This window comes from Coregonus clupeaformis, chromosome 31, assembly GCF_020615455.1.
Source record: "Coregonus clupeaformis isolate EN_2021a chromosome 31, ASM2061545v1, whole genome shotgun sequence".
NCBI lineage: Eukaryota > Metazoa > Chordata > Actinopteri > Salmoniformes > Salmonidae > Coregonus > Coregonus clupeaformis.
In genome coordinates, this window is record NC_059222.1 from 1,430,935 (window position 1) to 1,445,727 (window position 14,793).

General features: G+C 41.9%; 1 protein-coding gene across 1 annotated transcript; it reads left to right on the forward strand.

Annotated features, from left to right (window-relative positions):
* Positions 1-1,488: 1,488 nt before the first annotated feature.
* LOC121547195 (V-type proton ATPase 16 kDa proteolipid subunit) lies at positions 1,489-14,284 on the forward strand. The gene is made up of 3 exons (XM_041858334.2): positions 1,489-1,777; positions 12,701-12,884; positions 13,196-14,284. Exons 1-3 carry the CDS (start codon positions 1,705-1,707, stop codon positions 13,398-13,400), a joined length of 462 nt encoding a protein of 153 aa, XP_041714268.1. The 5' UTR covers positions 1,489-1,704; the 3' UTR covers positions 13,401-14,284.
* Positions 14,285-14,793: the final 509 nt, after the last annotated feature.

Here is a 14,793-nt window from a genome sequence, read left to right on the forward strand (position 1 = left end):
CTGTTTATTATCTATGCATAGATACTTTACCCCAACCTACATGTACAAACTACCTCGACTAACCTGTACCCCCGCACATTGACTCGGTACCGGTACCCCCTGTATATAGCCTCGTTATTGTTATGTAATTTTATTGTGTTACTTTTTATTTTTTTACCTCAGTTTATTTAGTAAATATTTTCTTAACTCTATTTTTTGAACTGCATTGTTGGTTAAGGGCTTGTAAGTAAGCATTTCACGGTAAGGTGTTGTATTCCGCGCATGTGACATAAAATTTGATTTGATTTGATATGACAAAATGTTCAGGCAGGGAGCCTGCTGAGTAGGCATCGCAGATAGGATATCGTGATAAAGATAAACCTGCCACAATGGAGAAGAGGCTACCTCAAGCTGCCTCCTCAAACATCACAGTAATGAGATTCCTGGATCAATAGCCATTCAGCCACCAGAGTGAAAGAAAACCAGAGCACAAATGATCTCCATTCAACTATGACCTTTATGTTCTTGATGCCATTCTCCTTGTGTGCATCCTTATTACAAAATCATGTATTTCTCTGCAAGATAATGATGATTGTGAGCCTCAAATTTGGCAGATAGGCGGGCCTATAGAACGCTAGCCAAGAAAAAGGTAGACTAGAGAGAGGCCTGTGATGCTGGTGAAAAATTACATCAAGGGGGAAGGGACTTTGCAGTGGCATGGTGGGGGAGGGGTCGCTCAGACGGCCTGCCTGCCTATAAGGAGATGTACTCTGCACAATCTCTCTCTGACTCACGCACTCATCGTCACTCCCATGCTGTCCATGGCTCTCTGAGCCTGCACTTGTGGGGCTTCTCGGCTCCCCGACCACACAATCAATCATGCTTCACTGCTGCATATCACATCTTACTGTAAATTACCCTCTCATGTATGGTATCCCGGTGCAAAATGCAGAAATGAATTTGAATGATTTCATAATGTAATTGTACATCTTGAATTTGTGTTATTGTATCATGTGCAAAACACATAAGAAAGGCATTTCAAATGCAACATGTTTGTTGGGGAATTTAGTCACTCAATGTCACTTTCAACAATGCAAATAAGAAGCATATGATATAGTTGTTAAGAAAAAGTGATGTTACATATTTTCCCTAATTTCCAAGGAGAAAGGCAATAACCCATTTTAAAACCCAGAGCATCCACACCCTTCTCCCACTTCTCCCATCATTTCATCCTTGATTCTGAAGGTAGAATGCCTAGCTAGATATCAAAGGGAAACCCTGCAGCGGAGCACACCAAGAGACTAAAATAGGGGATGACCTTAAAAAAAGAATGGACAGAATCCAGAGATAAACCATTTACTTTGCATGGGTTAAGTCAGAAATATATCCAATTGTTTATTTGTAATTTAAATTCAGTTTGATGTGCTGCAGTAAATCATTATTAGAGTTACTTGCTAGCGCCTCCCAATGAGGGCGCTTCCCCTACATACAGTAGATGATGGGGTTTGGCCAGTCACGTCATATTTTCTGCTTCACCATTTTGTCCTCCTCCTACGCCGGGTATTTATCAGAAGATTCGTGACTAGTCCATTTACATTGCTAGTTAGCTACATACGTTTCTCCGTTCAGAGCTAAAGACCGTGGCATTCGATAGGTTTAGTCGGTAAGCCATTAAGGGAAACAGCAATATCCGTTTTGTAAATCGTTTTTTTTTACTGTGAGAGAATGTCGTCCGAAAGCCCCGAATACGCTCCGTTCTTCGCAGTGATGGGTGCCTCTGCAGCTATGGTTTTCAGCGGTAATTATCACACAATTCAATTACTATATTTACCATATAACTGCATCAAAATTATTATTTGTCCAAATGTAAACCGCATATTTCTTTAATGCCTGAAACCAGCCCAGAAACGGTTAGCGTGACAGCACACGAGCTAGCCAACTAGCTACATAGCAAGCTAGCCTAGTTTACTAGCTACATAGCTAACTTAGTGTATACGCACTTGAGTCGTATCTGCGTAGTCAATGTTAGCTAACTTTTATCGAAACTGTCGTTTTCTAATAACTACCCAGTTCAGTAAAAATACTAGCCAGATAAACCTAACGTTAGTCGGACAGTTAACCAAGGAATGGAGTAGGAAGAGATTCCATGAATTGTCATTGGGATATGTCACATTAGCTTGACAACAATAACTTGCTATTCAAGTTGCCCAGTATGTTGTTAAACTGTCATTACCAGTATCCACACCTTCAAATGAATGCGTTTGATATGAAATGTGTGCGTCTCAATTATTTTTGTCGGGTTTAAGCTGCTTTGCGACATGCGCAATAGTATACCACAATTCGACTAGCTTGTTTACAGCTGCACTAGGGTCAGACAACATTCCCGTGACACCCAAGGAGCTGTCAAGAGATATGGCTCTAAAAATTTACCTCAATCCAGGGATGTACTCCGAATTGTCCCATTATCCCAACTTTTTACCTGAAAACTGTCCCTTTCAACCTCATACTAGGCACTCAAGCCACAGCAGCCATGTTGGATTAGCAGTGTCAGCCAATCAGCTCCTTTGTTGTTCAACACAACCTCGGCTGTTGCTACTGCTAGCTAGCATGAAGACGAAAAATGCAGTTTACTTAAAAAAGCAGTCTTTCAATCTTCTTGGTGTAACAGTTCGTTGGTACATCCCTGAATTGGGGTACGTTTTCTGAGCCATATCCACGGTGTCTTAATATATACAGGAATGCTGTCCGACCTCAGTGCAGCTGTTAGGAAGCGGGTTGGATCTGCTTTGTGCATAGTGCTACTAGCTTAGGCTAGCGGTTCATTACGAAGGCAAGTGGGATGTTCTATTAATAGTGAATCTTTACCATTAGTGTCAGATTTTTTGTTTATATAACTGATACTCTGAAGAATAGTAGTACAACTGTGCACAGTAGGGATAACCAGCTAGTCTGGCTAACACCTAGCCAACTCTCAAAGTCCTCAAAGCTCCCAGACAGGCTAATAACCAGCAGGTAGTGCTGAGCGATTAACCAATATTTTGGTAATTTTTCTGTTTTTAAACAACTAATTGACCTTGGTTAAATTATTAGAAATCTAGTTTTTTTGTGTCAATGCAATGCACAGTTTCTCTAGAGATACAGTATATATATATACAAGAGTATGTGGATACCCCTTCAAATTAGTGGATTCGGCTATTTCAGCCACACCCATTGCTGACAGGTGTATAAAATCGAGCACATGGCCATGCAATCTCCATAGACAAACATGGGCAGTAGAATGGCCTTAATGAAGAGCTCAGTGACTTTCAACGTGGCACCGTCATAGGATGGCACCTTTCCAACAAGTCAGTTTAAGTTTCTTCCCTGCTAGAGCTGCCCCGGTCAACTATAATTGCTATTATTGTGAAGTGGAAACGTCAAGGAGCAACAACGGCTCACCGCGAAGTGATAGGCTATACAAGCTCACAAACCGGGACTGCCGAGTGCTGTAGCGCGTAAAAATAGTCTGTCCTCGGTTGCAACACTCACTACTGAGTTCCAAACTGCCTCTGGGAGCAACGTCAGCGTAATAACTGTTAGTCGGGAGCTTCATTAAATGGGTTTCCATAGACGAGCATCGGCTGGAGTGGTGTAAAGCTCGCCGCCATTGGACTCTGGAGCAGTGGGAACGTGTTCTCTGGTGTGATGAATCACGCTTCATCATCTGGCAGTCCAACGGATGAATCTAGGTTTGGCGGATGCCAGGAGCACGCTACCTGCCCGAATGCATAGTGTCAACTGTAAAGTTTGGTGAAGGGAAATTTTAATGCTACAGCATACAATGACATTCTAGACGATTCTGTGCTTCCAACTTTGTGGCAACAGTTTGGGGAAGGCCCTTTCCTGTTTTAGCATGACAATGCCCCCTTGCACAAAGCGAGGTCCATACAGAAATGGTTTGTCGAGATCGGTGTGGAAGAAATTTACTGGCCTACACAGAGCCCTGACCTCAACCCCTTCGAACACCTTTGGGATGAATTAGAATGCCGACTGCGAGCCAACATCAGTGCCAAACCTCACTAATGCTCTTGTGGCTGAATGGAAGCAAGTCCCCACAGCAATGTTCCAACATCTAGTGGAAAGCCTTCCCAGAAGAGTGGAGGCTATTATAGCAACAAAAGGGGGACCAACTCCATATTAATGCCCATGATTTTGGAATGAGATGTTGGACGAGCAGGTGTGTACATACTTTTGGTCATGTAGTGTAAATCAGATCAAGCCCGAACTGTGCCATGTAGTAGGGAGTTGTAGTTTCCAACAGGCCAATATTCTACGTAGTTTAGCGCAGAAAATGTGGTAATTAACTACAATGACCAGCAACCCATTGCGCGCCTTCTTCTCCAGTCTGAGACGGAAAGAAGAGACAGTAGAATGTGATCGGGAGGGAGAGAGCGAGCAGATTCTTCGTGAGGTATCTCTACCTGAAAATACATGATCAAAGATTGATAGTTGGTATTCAGCAGTCATAAAAGTATGCCTTACTTTGAAGAACTACTAAAATAGTGTTTTTGTCAGACAGCATAGGCAGCAGCTCTATAGAGATGAGCTTGGAATGAAATGATAGTCATCAAATAAGCCTAAAACAAATGTAATCTACACAACTGAAATGTTTTATTAAAGTAATGTGAGTAAATTAATAAGCAGTAATGGGCAGTCGCTAACATTCATGGGACTTTTATTAATTATTTTATTCTGTGTTACAGCATTCAAACCACATATTACATGGAAAAACAGAAATTGAAGACTGTGATATCTATTTTTTAACACCGACCTAAAAAGCACTAATCGCTCAGCACTACCAGTAGGAGAACACGCTAAAGTGATGAGACAAAACATTTAGGCAATGCCATCGTTTGAGCCACTTTTTATGAACAATTCCATGTAAATTCGGGTGATACGAATGCTGCTGCATAGAAATTGGCCACTTGTGGATCAATTAATTTATATAGCCCTAAGCTAATTTGAAATAAACTGCTGGAGACATTCTTGAATCTAAGGAGAATGAGATTTGAGATAAGATCACATGATTGGACTTTGATTATGATTTGGAATGTCCAAGTAGCCAATGATTTTAGAAAGTGCATTCATGGTGGAGACCTATACACACAACCAACCACTAAACCACAATTAATAGATACGATTTTACCACATTTATGACCCATTTGCATGTTCAGTTGAAATAATGTCAGAGGCGAGACATTGGCAACAGTGGATTCATTTGATCGCTCGCTCATATCCTTGATGGCCTCGGGCAAGTGACGGCGTAGAAACGACTGTCTAGTGATCTTGAGTCTTCCGTGTGACAAATAAGGACAGGGATGTATAAGTATTGTCTTAGATTTTTTTTATTATCTTGTTAGGTCTGATGCATTCACTCAAAGCATTTCCAACAATATGCTTTCTCACAGCGTTGAATTACCAATCAACTGTGCCTATGATTGCAAGAGACATGGTTTGGACTATCACTAGGCCGGAATTAGGAATCAATGTTTAATTTACAATTTCTGTACTGAGTACTGTTTTCTTTATTTAATATTCAAAACTTTTAAGTGCCTTTTTATCTGGTGGGTGGTAGCAGGCGCCCAGTGGAGGGGGCCGACCAGGGACACTGGTGATGATGATTCAGGCCCAGCAGCATTAAGCATCTTACAGGGTTTCTTTACAGGAAACGTGAGACTGCCATCTTGCGATGTCACTGCATCACCACCACTACCACCATGATTGAGAAACAATGTGTAAATTACCAGCTTTTTTCTTTATTTTGTGAAGTGACTTTTTGATCTACTGATTTGTGTTTGCGTTTGTAAACCATTGCCTATATTGTGCTTCCTATTAACGTTGAAACTCATGTGCTGCGTATGTATGCCAGTTAGGCTCTAAACCCATGGAAAAGCTGATTTAATGTGCTTAATTTTATTAGTTATTTGGCCACTTTAGTTGTGATACAAACCTAATCAAAACATCTAAGCTCATGGGCTAGGCTACATGAGGTGTGCGACTATGATTTGAAAAAGTCGCAAAAAAAGGCATGCATTTCTTGCCTTACTGCACACAAGCTGGGGAATCATTCACAAGTGATAATATATCGTTCACAAGTGATAGGCTAATATTGTCACCCATCGCACTACTCTTGATTTAATCTAAAGATTACATATACTAAATAATATATGTGTGAAATTAGTTTTGATTTAGAATGGACCATTATTATGCACTTGTCGGAATAGGGGTAGGGGCAAAAATTTTATGTAATCTATGCACTTAAATAGCGAATGGAGGACGCTTTTTCCGTGAATCATTTTTATGCCAGCCAGGTAGGCTAATACTCCTGTTGTAAAGATTAGAAATGTGCTTAATATTAGGAAAGTTGGGAAATAAATATAGTAGGCCTAGCCTATAGAACGCTGATGGGATCCTCCTCTTTTTAATAGAGGCCATCACTCTGTTTTCTCACGCAATTGCATAGCCTATAGAAATGTTGCTCAACATGAGCTCATGGGCTCTCATTAAGTGTTTGATTAGATTTTCTATTACATTTGCAGTGTCAGAGTGATTAGAGGGACAATAGAGTGCTGAGTACCAGGCAGTTATCAAGTTTTGTAGGCTACTAATGACCATCAGAGCTTGGAGAACCCTAATTACCATGACCGCCGGTGTGGTGGTAATACGGTCACTGTAACAGCCTTAGCTGTAACATCAACCCTGTGGATAGACTTCCCTACCATGAGAGATTGAGAAAAGTGCTAGGCTATTACACCAGTCTTCAGTAGAGTAAAGGTCTAAATAGGAATATTTCACAATTTTTCAACTTCCTATTCATCTCAGCACCAACCCAACATCAACATGTGAAAATAAGTGTTTGCAATGACATCAGCCAATTAGTAGACAATTGGTAGGCAATGCCATAATTGGTTAAAATCACACGATGCACACCGATGTCATTGGAAACACAATTTTCACATATGTTGAATATGAAGTTGAAAGTTTAAGTTGATACTACTTTTTCTTAGAAATACACTACTGTGTGGCACTGTGCCTCACTTAAAATGTGTGAATTGGTTCAATGGTCTGACAAGTTTAGAGCGGAGTAATTTAACCTTGCATACATGGCATCAGTCTTGTGACAAATAAGTCCATGTAGGAAGCAATAGAGGGAAGTAGGGGTCTGGCGGGTGGCTGGCTGCTATGTGCACATTTTAAGGATTTGCCATCCACTTCCCCTAGAGCCATCCATCACACAAAGCTCCAGAGACACCGCCTTCCTTCAGGCTGCCTCGACAATACATGGAGCTCTCTGGACACCTGCATGAAATGTCTTGAGGCTACATGCCAAGGGATGTGTCCCGAAGCAAGTTCAAGGGCTGACAAAACACATGTTCTTGTTGACTTTACTGTAAACCAAGTACCGTAATTTTCGGACTATAAGCTGCGCCTTTTCCCCAATTTTTCGACCCTGCGGCTTATATAACGGTGCAGCTAATCTATGGATTTTTACAGCTAACGGCCACTAGAAGACCTCCTAAATCTATGGATTTTACAGGTTACAGTCCACCACATTTAACTCTATGGGCTCTATGACCGGTCCGCGCCCCCCAACTTTAAGCGGCGGGCTCCAGCAGGAAAAGCTGGAGGCCGGAAAAGAGTGAGACAGGTAGCGCGCAAAAGTAAAAGTGGAACCAAGAGTGGTACGCGAGACAGAACGAGAGCAAGACAGACAGACATTACGAGAGCGAGACAGTTTGTCTCTTTCCCGACAATCCCCTCTGTGCACGAACCCTTTACATATGGTAATTAAACATTAAAACACCTGCGGCTTATAGTCCAGTGCGGTTTATATATGTACACATCATTCAATATCATTCAATTTAGCTGCTGCGGCTTATACTCCGGTGCGCCTTATAGTGCGGAAAATACGGTAGTCAGTTGGACTGCTTTGTGTTGGGTTAGACGCAACAGCTAGATTGGTGGGAATCCTCCCTACTTTAAGAGATGGATGGATTCATTGATTCAAATGTTATTTGCAACCTGCTGAAAGGGCATATTTGCATTCTTCCATGTGAAGTATCTGCAAACTCTTGAAAAACCATGTTGAAATATGTAGACTATTCAGAAACCCTATTTTTCGCTCTGTAGCTGCTGTGCCAATGCTAGGGCCCTATAAAATATGTGTTGCAGACAGAATCACAGAATCCAGACATTAAAACGCAATTCAACAATATTCAAAAATGTATTGAACTTATTAGTAGGAAATCCACAAAATGTATTGAACTTAGAAAATTCATTAATTTGCCAAAGATTATCATAAAACTTGAACAAAAAGCATCAGTGATTCATATTTTCCTTAAACTTTCTGAAGAGGCAATGGCACAGGAATGTCCCTGTCTGTGCGTGATTGTCTACCTCTTTGTGTAGCCGTTAGCGATGATGCTAATGTAATGACAACCGTCTTCTGGTAAATAGAAAGCCTTTCCCAAAAACCTTCTCAATTAAATGTTAGCCTAACTACAAAGTAGCCTTTGCAAGAGGTCTTCACGGATCCACCTGTACCAGCGATCCGAGACCCGAGCAGGATCTGGATCCAGAATTCTAAATGTCACGGGTCTGGGTCAGATCAGAAATGATTGTCGCGGGTCTCGGGTATGTGTAATTTTAACTGACTTGTCCGGAAGGGCCTGTACAGATCCAGAGAGAGAGACTTGTGTTTCACGAGAGTGACGCGTGTAGCTTGTTGTTGGCCAGTCATCAAAGCAGCAATAGGCTCCGTGTGTGGCAAGTTGGGATATCTAATCAATGGAAGATGGAATTATGACGGAATTGAAAGTTCAAGGAGAAGGACCAATAGCAAACAGGTAGGCTGCTACTTAATTTTCTGAATGGAGTTGTTTGCAACTGTAGGATGAGAGCGTATGCACTGCAGCCTCAACTAACGTTTGCTAGCCTTACTAGTGTCTCCTGGTTTGATGCAGTCAAGACTGTTACTATGTAATCATATTTGATAAATAACCTAGAAATGGCAGCTTATTAGTCTACTAGCGCGCGAGTCTGCTTGGTTGGTTGCTGTCTCTCCCTCCCTCGTCCCTGCGCCCGTGTCACTTGCTCACAAGTACGGCCCCTACCCCGCCTGCTAGAGTGGCACCTTTCTCTCCCTCCTTTCGTGCCTTTTCAGCTCAGGTGAATAAAGTAGCTTAAATTACTTTCTGCTGCTTCCCTCACACTGTACAGACGGGGTCTGGATCCGACCAGGTCTATACGGAACGGGTCTATTTGTCCTCGGGTCTGTTCAGAACGGGTCCGGGTGGGAAAGCCCCAGGACCTCTAGCCTATGCCTAACTGCCAGAATGATATCATGATTATTGGCATCAATCCAGTTTCCATTTGTTTTGCTAACTCTGCAACCACATGAGCGCTACAGAAACATGGCTAACCAAGCAGCGGTCTCTGGCTGGTGTACAATTTAATTGAAGGATACTACACCCAAAATTCTACATTTTGTAGATTTTCCCAGACCTCAAAAGTGGTCTTCTGATGTGGTTTAAGCATTGTTGTGGACTTAACATCCATTTTTTGTTTTTTCTATTAAAAAAAAAAAAAAAGTGTGAAACCTGGAAAAACAAAAGAGAAAATGGAATCAGGCAAAAAAGTCTCAGACCCTGTCCTATTCATTCTGCACACACAAGGACTCACTCATAGAGATAGAGAGAACAGTGGAAGATGAATCCAATGTTCCCTTTAGGACTCATGGAGGCTGACCATGGCCATTCACGAAGGAGCATCGTTGATCCACTGCCCATAACATATTGCTTGGGTTTTGTGGTTCTGTGGTCTGTCTGCAGTGCAAGAGACCTGTTTAAAGAGGTTCAGGCTTCAAGGTCTAGGTAGTCAATCTATAGTGTTTTGTAATATTTACACAGTGAATGCAAATCTCTACATGTAACATGTCTAACTGGCTAATTCACTCCTTCGAGCACAATTTCTCCTAGGCTATTTGATGAAGTCATATTCACATACTGTAGCTATATCCTGGAGCTTCTTAGCACTCCTTGCTGGGTTGAGAGGCAAACTTAATATTGCCCTTTGGCGCAGGTTGCAGACACAGTCAGGCAGTGGCTGCTAGTTAGGCTGCATATTAGATGCTCTGGTCAGTCGAAGCCAGCTCTGGGCTGTCAGTTTAGTGTGCGCTCGCTGCGGGTGAGAGCGCGGGCTGACGTGGGGGAAATCTCGTCAGCCCAGCCTGCCTCTGATTCACGACCACGGCGGCCTGTCGCCCCCACGCTGCTCTGACATTCTCTCACCGTTATCTAGAGATACATTTAATTTTATCCTCCAGTCGGCTGACCTGTTACCGACCGAGCACATCCATTTTTAGAGGCCTAAGAGAGTATTGATTTAATCACAACACTGTTCTTCCTCGGTTTCTCTGCCTCTCCTGCAGACGTCGGCACTCTGTGACGTCTCTGGCTGTCTGCATGCTGGTCTGTGTCGTCTCGAGCCGCCTGTCGACGTGCTGATTCTGCTGGGCCTCTATTACATTAGAGTGCCCTGCTGCCTCTTGTCATGTCAAAATGTTCCCAACTAAAAGTGTTCCCAATTCAATTGTCTATTCATTTTCATGTTCAAATTGTTCTCGGTTCTGACTTCAGACATGTCCCGTGAATTTTGTGGGTGTCGTAGAGCAAAAAGGGCAACACGTTCGTGTTTGAGACTCTCAGCTTTTTAGAACTGGGTCCAATAGTTTCTAGCTCAAACGGTTCAGACGTTACATACGTTTTCAAACATAACGTCACAATTGATCAGAACACAGAGCTATCAGAACGTGAACATTTTCACGCTGGGAACATTTTTACATGACACCGGTTAGCGCTGTCTTAGAAATGTAATCTATTTATTTCTTGAGTGCTGTCGGACACTGACGATGTGACATCGGATTGTTTCTGTGGCGGCTGGTGCTGGTTTGTATCCCTTTTGAGCTACTTCTGCTGCTGGTTGCCTCTGGAGGGATGTGATGTTCTGCTGTTCTCTGAAGTCAGCAGCTCCCTGTATGGAGAACCTAATGAGTCTGTTCTTCAGGCAGGGACTGGTAGGAGGAGTGATTTAGATTCGTGCAGCTCTGGCACAGGATGAAAACACTCAGCCTGATTTGAAAGCCATGAAATGGAATGAACAGGGTTAACCTCAGCTCTCCATTCCCTGTGGGTACTAGGGGTTGAGGTGAAGAGAATTGGCCCTGAACCGTAGCTGTTAAATGGAATAGTGGTTTGAGATCCGCAGTCAAGCACATTATCAGTGGTTAGGCTATGCCAATGTGGGAGAAAACAACATGATGCTGGTAATTTCCTCATACACAATAATTTTCCAGCTGTAGCTACATTGACCTTGTACAGGGAACATAAACTATGAGTTGTGAATTTGTTACCTAATCCTCGATTTCAGTTCCTCCATGTTGCTCAACTCTGTATTCTACTCTATTTGTACATTGATCTAATCACATAATTAAATAGTACATAATTATTCCATGGTATTGTTGAATACTCCTTTCTGATTGTCTTGAAGGGCATTCTAGAGTGTGCATTATTTCCCTATATTATTGCATGGTAGAATTCAATGGCTCATTGTTTATTTTTACATGTTTTGTTTTGAGCTGCTTTTTAAAGCAAAGGTTGAATTGAAAACAGTATTACTATTGTTGAATTCGATTTTCATAATAGCAAGCTAGGACTGATGGTTTGGTTAGCTAAACTAGCAAGTCTGTTTGTTAGATTACCACAGCAACTACTGTAGCTATCTAGTAAACTTACTTTTGGTAATGTAGTGTAGCTAGTATGTGGACACCTGCTCGTCAAACATCTCATTCCAAAATCATGGGCATTAATATGGAGTTGCCCCCATATTAATGCATGGTGATCTTAGGCTTGTGTGCGGCTGCTCGGCCATGGAAACCCATTTCATGACGCTCCCGACGAACAGTTCTTATGCTGACATTGCTTCCAGAGGCAGTTTGGAACTCTGTAGTGAGTGTTGCAACCGAGGATTTTTACGCACTTCAGCACTCGGCGGTCCTGTTCTGTGAGCTTGTGTGGCCTACCACTTTGCGGCTGAGATGTTGTTGCTCCTAGAAGTTTCCACTTCACAATAACAGCACTTACAGTTGACCGGGGCAGCTCTAGCAGGGCATAAATTTGAAGGACTGACTTGTTGGAAAGGTGGCATCCTACGGCGGTGCCATGTTGAAAGTCACTGAGCTCTTCAGTAAGAACATTCTACTGCAAATGTTTGTCTATGGAGATTGCATGGATGTGTGCTCGATTTTATTCACCTGTCAGTGGCTGAAATGGCCAAATTCACTAATTTGAAGGGTTGTCCACATACTTTTGTGTATATATAGTGTACTTCAGTGGATGTTGAACACATTTCCACTGGCAAATTTAATTAATTTCTAGTGTTAAATTATAGCCATGGTATAAAGAGGATCTATGGGTTCTTTGGAAAATAATGTAACTCCTTGGAAGGTCAGTTCCACTCGGTTAGCACGTCGTGGAACACACTTTCCACGTCGTTCATTATTTTCCATAGAACCCATAGCCCCTTGTTGATTATCCCTTACGTGTTCAATTATTTACTATAGTGTTATATTGGATTACTATAGTATTATATGGATCTAATACTCTCTCTCCCTCTCCTCCACCAGCCTTGGGAGCAGCCTATGGCACAGCTAAGAGTGGAACAGGGATTGCTGCCATGTCGGTGATGAGGCCGGAGCTCATCATGAAGTCTATCATCCCCGTGGTCATGGCGGGTATCATAGCCATCTACGGCCTGGTAGTAGCGGTGCTCATCGCTAACAACATCTCCGAGAAGGTCACCCTCTACAAGTGAGTCTGACATCTCCCACTTCCATTAATTTCTTGAAATTGGCTGTATTTGCATTTCCCCTCGATTCCTAATACTACAAGGTGAGGAACTTATAACAGGCTCTGAGGCAATTGGTCCATCAATCCATTACACCTGACATTTAATATTAGATCAAATCTATATACCATGGAAATGGTAGTTTTATTGCCCAATATTTTGTAATTGTCTTTCATTGAAAACATCTCATCTTACTTTTGTCATTGTTCATTCTGTATCACATAGAAACCCTGTCCACTGTATTGATCCTATGGTAATCCTCTCTGTGTTGTAGGAGTTTCCTCCACCTGGGTGCTGGGCTGAGTGTGGGCTTGAGCGGGCTGGCAGCTGGCTTTGCAATTGGTATCGTAGGTGACGCGGGCGTTAGGGGCACGGCCCAGCAGCCCCGGCTCTTCGTGGGCATGATCCTCATCTTGATCTTCGCAGAGGTCCTCGGGCTCTACGGTCTCATCGTGGCCCTCATCCTGTCCACTAAATAAACCATCAACCTCTCCACCAAAATCTCTTTTATGTTGCTGCTGGAGAAAAAAAAGAAGAGTAAAACTGGATTTAAAAAATTTAAACTTATGACAAAATAAGTATATGTGTGTGTGCCGAATGTGGAAAATAATGATATAATTAGAAATGGCTCCATAAATATGGTCTTATCTCTACAATGTGTACAGTCGTCCCGATTTTGATAGTCAAATGCAATGTAGTGATTTGTCTGTCCTGTGTGTTGCAAAATGTATGAAGATTCCCTTTCCCCCCACTGGTTTTACAGCCTCCAGGCTTGCCAGGTTTCTTGCTGGTTTCTGCCTCTGGTCTTAGAGAGCTGACCAAAGGGCCCCACTGCTTTTTCTCCTGCATTGATTTGGGAGTTTACATGATTTCTGCATTTAATGTCTGAGGCTCTATTTGTAAAGAAAGAAATATGTATGGACTTGGCTTTGTTTTGTGTTTTTTTGTTTTTTTTTCTATCTTATTTATAAATGTTTAAATGGAGCAAAAATCTTTAATTCCCCATGATATATACAGACATGCGTACATATAAATATATCTATAGATAGATTTAATGCACTGTGGGTTAATTGTGATGTGGGTTGGAATTCCTCTGGATGTATTACTTGGTTTAAAATTAAGATTGCCTTTAGTGTGTGGCTGGTGGAGTGGGAGTTTTGTGTGTAACTGTATTTTAATCATAATGAAAACATTCTCGAAACACTTCAATGTTTTCCTGTAGTACCGCTGTTTGATTGCATTAAAGGTGTGTGCCCAGTGTTGGGTCTCACAAGTGTAATTTTCAAAACTTTAGCAGCTTCATCCCGCTCATCTGTAGATTTTTCATCACACATCGCTTCCATTAAACGTGCATGGAGTTATAGTTTTTAGTTGGAAATTCCTTGTACTTCGCCATACTGTCTGTACCATAGTGTAATTCAAATGGGTAGCCAGGTGATGTTTTGGTGTAGGAATTTATTTTCACTTAAGTTATAACAGGTAATTTCCTTGAGATATGGGTTATTTTCAAGGTGATGTTGAATTGAGCTAAATGGTACCCATTTTTCATGTTATCTTCAATTTGATTAAAAATAACCTTTATTGTAATTTAAATTAATTACATCTCACATTGTGATCAATTACAGAAATCCTTTAATGGATTGTTTTGGCTCTTTTGTTGATAAATTGTATTTTTGTTATAAATCATACTTAATTTCTCTCAGGATGCTGAACGTTGTCATTCTTCATACAATGGTTAACACCTCTGTTGTCATCAAAGATTCACCTCTTTAGATAGCAAACACACCAGAGCACCTGACAGTCGAGTGTACGTGAAAGCAGCGGGTGGCCATCCTATTGCCTCTGACCAGAAGATCGGCGGTCACTTTCAAT